At 41.5% G+C, this 9128-nt stretch overlaps 1 protein-coding gene across 1 annotated transcript in view; it reads right to left on the reverse strand.

The window, feature by feature from the left end:
• Positions 1-213: 213 nt before the first annotated feature.
• NEO1 (neogenin 1) overlaps positions 214-9128 on the reverse strand; it is a 321940-nt gene continuing 313025 nt past the window's right edge. Inside the window, exons 25-28 of the mRNA XM_019503843.1 lie at positions 7137-7295; positions 4777-5031; positions 4274-4410; positions 214-748 (exon numbers count right to left, since the gene is read on the reverse strand). Coding sequence (XP_019359388.1) covers positions 665-748; positions 4274-4410; positions 4777-5031; positions 7137-7295 — 635 coding nt within the window. The 3' untranslated portion in view covers positions 214-664. The remainder of the gene's footprint in view (positions 749-4273; positions 4411-4776; positions 5032-7136; positions 7296-9128) is intronic.

The raw sequence follows: 9128 nt of genomic DNA on the forward strand, positions 1-9128 counted from the left end.
AAAAATAATAAAAAAGCTTACAAATAGCAATGCAGAATCCCAAAAGGCCATGGATTAACTGCTGGAAGGGGATGTAATTATATGCAGGATAAAAAAAAAAGAACAAAACAGAACAACCCACGCTGGCAATGAATTTCCATATACAATAGAACAAGCAGTCAAACGTCAGGCTAGGCTGTGGAAAACAACAAAGTTCTTTTTTTTTTTTTTCCCTCAGAGTACACATTTTTTTTCTTTTTATAAAAAAAGATAAAATAAAAACACACAAATAAAATTGTACATAAATGCAAATGTCCAACACTGAAAAGGCAGGGCAATCACACCACTGAGACAAAACCTGACCAGAAAAAGAATGCAAAGTCTGCTTTTTTATTTTTATTTTCTTTCCGTTTGTCTGGATAATAGATTTCAGCTTGATCTGTCCCATCCTGCATGGTCTCAGCAGGCAAATGGAATTCAACTTGGCAATGACTTCATTTTAGGACAAGGACGAGAAAGGTCATCTATTTAACTGGCATTAGCATTTAATGCACTGGTTGGTTGGTTTGTACTGTGTGTGTTCTCATGTTCTGTCCTTCTCTTGCTCTGTACAATTCCTTGTGTTCCAAGGCTGAGTCCCAAAACTTGTAAAACTGGATTTGGAGTCATGTCCTGGTGAAGGTGGTCATGCTGTAGTGATGGCATTAAGGTCCTTCATCAGTCCTTCCAGGTGGGCCATCTCTTTGGTCAGCTCATCCGGTTCATAGTTCTGCAGGAGATTTAACAGGGTTACTGGACAAGATGAGCTGCCTTCTTTAAGGAGAAGGAAATGGGCAGTGGGAGAAAGCACGGTCAATGACTATGTAGAACATGACTTTGAATCACAAATAAGCAAAGCCAAATATAGAGATGGGGAACTGAACACACAAGCAGAAACAAATCATTTGTTAAATGTCAGAAAGTTAAGAAATTGATTCGTACTTTCATTGGTTTTAGGCCAGATGGCATCAATGAAAATCTAGGGTGAGCTCATGTGTAACACAGACAATGGGATTTCCCTGAATTAATTCTGGATTCAGCTTCAATGGCTCTTCTTGACCTAGAGCATCTCTTTTTAACAAAAGTATCCAATCACAGAAAAGCAAGGCTAGAAAGGACTTCTGGAAGTCATCAGGTCCAACCCCCCTGGTTCAAGGCAAGAACTTCCCTATCCATACCATCCCACACAAGTACTTGTCCAACTTACTCCTACAGCCACACAAATAACCCTGTCACACAACTACAAGGGACATTACCCCCAAAAAGGCAGGAACACCCTAATCTGCCACAGGTAAAGCATGGGGATGATGGCACTCAGTGCCCCACCACTGCAAGGGTTGTTAAAATACACTCGAGAAATCCAAGGAAGAGGGTCATACCCTAACTACAAAGGCAGGCAAGAGCCCCACAGTCCATATCAATGCAATTGTGGGGTAAAATTCCTTCCTGACTCCAAAGGTAGCAGTTGGTTTGACACTGAGCACTGGAGCAACATCCTCTAAGCAGGAACCTCTGGGGTTTTAGTTTCAGCAGCAACACTGGCACACCCTTGTCAAAATCCTCCCCTCAGCTGCAGCCAACATCCAGTGCACTCCCGAGGAAGGTAAAAAAACCCAACCCTCTAGCACCTGCACCAACAAGAGGGGAAAAAAGGTCCTTCCCAGACCCATGTGGCCACCAGCAAAGCACAGGCACACAGGAAAAAACAAACCCCCTCCACTCTGTTCTACAACCTGGGGACAGCACAGACCTCCACACATCACACCCCCTTTCTGTTATCCTTTCGTCTCCATAAACTTATCTCAGCAGCTTTAATTTTATTTTGTAACTAAACTTGCAAACATTCAGGGATAAAGACAGGACCCTTGATAGGTGGTATTAATGGTTAATTAATCACGCTTCTTTATTTCTACTTTAAATCCATCTGACTTCAACTTCCAGGCAGTGGCTTTCACTGTACCAGTGTCTGCTAGGCTGAAGGGCCCTCTTAGCAAATTTCTGTTCCCTAGGTAGGTACTTATAGACTGTGATACTGAACATTCCCAGTGATAAGCTAAACAGACTGAGCTCTTTGGATCTGTCACTATCCTTTTTCCAGTCCTTTAACCTCTCTTGCGACTCCTCTTTGAACACTTTCCAATTTTTCCACTTTGAAATGTGAGCACCAAAACTGGGCAAAATGTTCCAGCAGCATTTGTCTCAGAGCCAAACAAACATGTAATATAACCTCTGTACTCTCACTCAATACTAATTTGTGTATAAATCCAATAACCTATTTCTAAGCACTTGGAGGACAGCAAAGTGATCAGGAACTGCTAACGTGCATTTGTGAAGAGCGAGTCATGCTTAACCAACCTGATTTCCTTCTATGATAAGGTGCTGGGCTTTGTGGCTCTGGAGTGGTGTAACACACCTCAACTGCAGCAAGGACCAGAAATAACTGTCTCAAGTTGAAACAAGGTAAATTTAGTTTCAATATTTGAAATAACTTTCTGATGATGACGAAGTGATAGTTAATCACTGGAACAGGCCACCTAAAGAGGTTGTAGAATCTCCTCCACTCCAGGTTTTAACAGCAGGTTTTCCAAGCACTTGGTTGGGTTGGCTAGACAGGGATTCAGGTGATTACCTACCATAAAGCCCAAGTCTTTTTCAGAGTCATTACTTCTCTACAGTCCCCCATGCTGTAAGCAAGCTTAAATTCTTTCTCCCTAGATGCAGTGCATTATTTTCAGCTGTGCTGAAGTCCATACTGCTTGCATACATCCAAGTGACCTACTGGTGACCTGCCTTCTGTGTTATTTAATATTCCCCTCATTTTTGTGTCATCTGTAAATTTTAATGGTACAAAAAATGGTCCTCAGAGAACTTTAATAGATGGGCACTTAGTCAACGGTGAGTCCTTGCTTATAACTACATTTGAGAACTATCGTTTAACCAGTTTTTAATTTTTTAGTGTGACACTGGTTTTGCATTATGTTGCTTTCTATGAGGATGTCACGTTGCACTAACTCAAAGGACTTACGGAAGTCTGTTATATCAACAGTACTGCCTTTATCAACCAACCTCATAAAACATCAAGTTAGTTTGATGACCCATTATCCACAAATGCATCTTGATTGGCATTAACTATATCACCCCCCTTTAAATCTCCAATAATTGAATTTTGTATCAGCTGAAAGGACAATGAACAGAGCAAAACAGTGGTGGGCAAAGGGGTACAAGAATCAAGGACAGGAACAAAACACATATTAAAACATGTAGAATTCAAAGCAAGACCGGATGAATTAGCAACACGCATGTGATAAAGGAAAAAGAAGAGAGGGAAAAAGGAAAGAGAGAAGAAAACAGAAATACTTCAGTTTAAGCCAGCATTTCCTGCACCCAATAACATCTTAATAGTAGAGCAAATGCAATCATTCTAAGTGCTGTGGTACCTTCAACTGCAAAGGATTTTAAGCCAACGCTTTCACAGTTGGATACCTAAAGTTAGACTCCTCACTTTGAAAAAACTGCCTGATTTCAAAGTTGCTGAACACCTGCAGTTCCCATAGACTTCAGCAGAAGCTGAAGTTACACAAACCCTCTGAAAGTCAGACCAATTTCAGCAGGAGCCTAAAGATGAATTTAGGGTCACAAATTTAAACACTCTGGCTTTAATCCTAATCTTTCATTTGTCTATTGGACACTTGGGACACTTCATATTTGGGATGAAACTCTGTAGGAAGATGTGAGACTGTAACTGCATGACTTCTATTAAGTTCAGTGAAAGCACACAGACAAACCCAGGCACACCCTGGTCACAGAACATGGATCAGGAAATGAAATGCTAATGTGAGCACAATCACAGCAAGTGTGGCTGTACAGTACAGATAACAGCACTTGGTAGGGGATATCACTCTAGAAAGCAGTTCTTCTGCAAATACAAGTCTAAGAACGATCTTCTCTTCTTCTGCCCCTCCTTTCATTACGACAGGCTTGGGGAAAGCAGAGCCTCGGGTAGCTCCTCCTCCTCTTTAAGTAACCAGGATCGTTACCCCCACATTCTGGTAACAGAGCTTTGGTTAACCTGGGATTATGCCGTATTTGAACATTTTCAGCCTCTGCTCATTAGGCCCTTGACAGCTGAAAGATACCGAAGTAGCTCACATGTTTGGCTCTAAGTTACTATAATTCCCACAGAGGAGATCAAGACAGATTCACTATAGTTTGATAAGCGCTGGCAAAGAAAGCTATTGGTGGTTAAGATACTTACACTTTCCGAATCCTCAAGCATTCGAGTGGTCTCCTGCACATCAGGGGCACTGGGGACTACCACTGGCATTGGAGGTCGAGTTCTTCCTAAAGTCCCAATCGATGCAGTCTTCACTGAGTGAACTGGATGGTTGGAAGCTTAAAAAAAAGCCGCCACGGTTAACCTCTCTTCCTGCCTAGGCAGGGAGACAGCACAGCATACTGGCATTCGCCACTGGAATGCCAGAATCCCTGCTATAACTTCCAGGGAAAGATCTTGGAAATGACAAGATGAAAAGAGGTCTGAGAATGCAAACATTTGCCAGAGGGTTAGAATTAATTAATTAATGGAAGTTGAATATCATTATGAATTACCCAACTATTCAAAATAAGAGGTCTTCAAAATTACATTAATGAAATACAGTCCAGTTGGCTCTCTCACTGAGTTTCACTCTATCCTTTCTCCATGTACAGGATGTGAACTGAAACTCTATGTTTCCTATGCTATTTATTCCCCCCACTCACCTTGCTGGGACAGTAATGGTGTGCTTGGCAAGGCAGGGTCATATGTGGAACTGCTGGGTGGGACTGCTGGCACTGCAAAGCTCTTCAGAGGGTGAGAGGGACGGACATGGGCAGTAGGGAGGTTTTGACTTGAATCCTCCTCTTGTGCACTGGCCAGATACGATCCTGTGGCACTGTCTGGATCTTGGTGGTCAGCACAGGTCTGAGATGAGGAAGCTGGCATCGTGTCTGTGCTAGGTGTGTTTCGAACAGATTCTACAATGAGAAAGTAAAATTGGGACTCATTTTCTTTGACGGAAGATTTTTCTTTCTTCATTGAGCAAGACAACTGAACTTTTTCTTTCACAGCATCCCAGTTGTACATCTCCCTGGTCTGGTCCCAATGGACAAGCTCTTTTTCCTCAGCAACCTGCTTAGAAGCTTGGGAGTTAATTCACACATGAATGGTACAGTTATAACCCAATGGCACACTGTGCGACTGCTCTGCTTTAAGACATATGCTCATAACAATTCTCAGGGACAAAAAATACCCAGCCACCCACAAAAAGCCCACAGCTGTCTATGACAGAGCAGGCTTGAGCATCAAATAGTATCAGAGCAGGCTTGAGCATCAAAGCAGCACACAGTTAACCAGATGATTTGTTATCCCACCATTATGTGGTGCTGCAATGTCTCTGCAGCTCATTTCAGGCAAATAAAAAAGATGAGGGGGGAGACAAAGCCTGTAATAATTCAGCTGTAGCTCTGGATTGCGATACTGGTCTGGGTATTTCTTTTTCTAAAACCTTAACGTCAAAAAATATGCAGTTCCATCCATCTTTATGGATGACCTAGAGAGGCCTTTTCTCAATGAAATGGCCACAGAAATGATCTCTCCATACTTTTTCTATTGCCACTTGAGTGCTTCCCTTTTAACTGTATTACTTTGCCTAAGTAATGTGACAAAACATTTAGAACTTTTGCTATGCCAAGTGGTGACCAGCCCCTTTTATAGTATTTGCTTCAGAACATAACAACAAAAGGAAAGTCTAAGCAATGGGCATGCCATGTCATCCTACAACAATAATGCATGGCCAGCAGCCTTTGGTTAGGTAATAAAAAGGCATCTGATGCAAATTCTTAGTTCTAATTTAAGACTAGAATGTTTCCCAACTTCAGAATTATACAGGGCTATATAATGCTCCTGTTAGTGTGATATATGGGCAAATGATTATGCTGTTTCAAGACATATGAATACGGGGACTGTACACAAGAAAAGATTTCTGATTGCAAGAGATGCCATTCCCATCATCACTTGAAGGGCATAAGAACAAGTAGTATTGCTCCACCTACATATTAGCATCCTCCTGCTATGTTTGAAGCTTTGCCTATCAACAACTAAGACATTCCAGAAAAACTGGTTTTGCTTGTGGTACCTCAATTAGGATTCAGAACCTGACAGACTAGAGAGGCACTTTCATCTTCAGATGTTTAACTATTTGTCAGTCCCCCAGCATGCACAACAATGTTGTTGCTTATAGTCTGCTAGTTTAGTCAGCCTATTGCCAACAACTGTACTTACACACAATTGTACTTCAAGCCTGAAAGCAGTCTGTAGAAAATGTCAAGATTATATGCATATTTCAGAAAGAAAAACTAACATTCAACTCTCAAAAGCACAGGTTTAATGTTTGCCCCCTCCTCCTGTTTAAAAGAAACTAAAGTTATTAGGTTTTTTTAATGCAAATTAAATGGACAGTGGATGTTTCAGATTTTAGAGATGGCATATTATGTGACTTCTATTATGCAAATTCATATTTATACACATTATAAGGCATTCTTTTAAAAGGACACTATCAAATATCCCAGGCCCAATGTTCATTATGTGCAAAATTCAGATGCTTGGCTAAAAATCTTTCTAAATAACAAGAGATTTGTACATTTTTAACAAGTCCCTCAATTGCTCAAAAATAAAACATCAAACTGCTAATTTTTCCATTCCCTTCTTGAGTCTTCATTAGCAATGAAGCAGCAAACACTGTTTCCAGAGTTGGTTCACACTGCTGAAGCAGCTGCAGTTATGCACAGCATATTTTTTTTTACAAGGATAAGGTGTCATGCCAGTTGAAGTTGTAGCTGCCAAGCAAAAACACCAGACATTAATTTTAGGTTAATTCAAAATAAAGAGAATTGTTGTCTAATAAATGGAAAAGAAAAAGTTATCCATTGGACTAAGGCAAGTTATTTCACAGTAAAATCACAAGAGACCAAGCAAAGCAAACTATTAAATGACTTGAGTGTGCCCCTCAAAGCTCTGCTTTCCCCCACATGTTGTACGAATGGCTCCCCTTTCACAAGACAGCTGTCTGATCATTTCTCACCTGTAGAATTGGCCCTGTCTGAATGGGACATGGACGTGCCAATCGGCCATGGGTTGACCTGATGATGAAGATAGCTGCGAGTTGGAGAAGCGAGGCTGCCGGAGTGGAAATGATGGTGAGGGTTATCGAGTGAATGGATGGGATGAGCACTAATCACAGCTGTGAATGAATATAAGACAGAAAAAATGCTTAACATACAGACAAGCATGCACACAAAGAAATGCACTGCATCCCTCCCTTCTCCCGCAGAGGTGCAGTACCAAGATAGGGAGCCATGTATCAGACTGAGAAGAATACCAAGAGGACTATCAAATTCCCCACTCACCCCCCTCCTTCCCCATCCCACACACTAAGAAAAAGAGAAACAAAAATGAAGACAGCTCTTTTTTCTTATGCTGATAATCCATCTCTCTTGGAGACTTGCTTTCCTTGAAAGGCCTCTGCTACTCTTGAGAAAATTAAAGCATCCTCCCTTTACAGCTTTCATTTCACACTCTAGACTGTAAACTTTAGACCTAATAAGAAGAATATAAACATGAGCTGAAATTGGGAAAACCATTTCAGGCTGAGAGAATTTAATTTCCCAGTGAGTGCAAACAAATATGAAATACGGTCTCTCTGCTTAATTAAATAATGCTAGACAGATGGTGACAAGCATGGGGTAAGACACAAAAGATTTGCTCATGCCCTCTGCTCAGAATTAGCAGTTTTTATTTAACATATTCAAACTGGAGGCCTTTTTTCTTCTCTCATTTTTCTTTCTGCTTGAGAGGCATGAACATTTATATTGCTCAAGATACCAGCATTGGTCGTGCATTCTTCCCAGATTATTCTGGTAACAGTAAGAGGCAAGGCTTTTTCTAATGCCAGGTCATGCTACACTATGAGATGCAGAGGACTGACTTTCACAGGATGTAGTTCTTTTGGCAGCCTCCAACACTGGGCTGATCATGAAATGGGAAGAAAGGTAGGTGTAGGTACAGAACACAGGAAGAGATGCTGAAGGCCACAGCTTATTCCACCCTAAGAACAACTGAGCTGCAGTTGGTTGCTTTCTTGAATTTCAAGGTCCCCAAATATATTGCCTCAAACTCTGCCATACACCACATGAATCCATAATCATTTAAAGCAGTTAGTATACTCAGGGCTTGCTGTCTGTCTTCATTCAATTTTGCATTCAAAATACAGTTATAAAGACACACGCATTGCCAGGTTGCTCAGCTTCTACCCATCCATTCTACCCAACAGTCTATCAATGGGAGAGAGGATGTGACTATATCTATAGAGGCAATATACTATATTTTCTCACATACAACATGCACCTTTCACCTTCCCTCCCATTTAAAATCAGCCCACCCAAAGGGTGCGTGTTTTAACAGGGAAGCTGTTTTCTTCACTGGTGAAGAAGCAAGCCTGGGGACACCGGGCATGCTGTGCAGCTGCCAAGATGTCAGAGTCCTGTGTTAACCCTCTTATGCCCATAACTATTAGCTGGGTACTGTAGCTTGTGCCCAAAGCACTAAGTGACCTGCTGGTACTATTTTGATGAGGCTTGTGAAAACAACAATTCATTTACAGGAAGTTATATAAAGAACTATTTGCAGGAAAGCATTATGTCTTGTTCTTGCAAGGGTTTGGGGCCTAGCCTTATGGGGCACAGATAAGTTCTTCTGTGAACACCAGGAACTTCCTGGTGCCACACTTTCTGGACACTATGCTGCCAGGAGGACTTACTCAATGTCACACAGTTAGCCATGACTCTGGAAACAATCTTTTTTGAGATTCTGCCTTACAAAAACAAGGTGTGTTTTATTTGGGGTGTGTTGCATGCATGAAAATATGATATTCAGCGATTTGCAGTGCTTGGGTGTAATCAAGTTTTCTCTCTCAGGAAATTGCCTCTACAGACAGGCCTAGACTCAGAATGGCACAACCCAGAATAGCAGTGGAGGGGAGTGGGGAAGGACCTGGAGCAGCAGTTGCGGGGGGGGA

The sequence above is a fragment of the Gavialis gangeticus genome, unplaced genomic scaffold (assembly GCF_001723915.1).
Source record: "Gavialis gangeticus isolate Ggan-Ray unplaced genomic scaffold, GavGan_comp1, whole genome shotgun sequence".
Classification (NCBI taxonomy): Eukaryota; Metazoa; Chordata; order Crocodylia; family Gavialidae; genus Gavialis; species Gavialis gangeticus.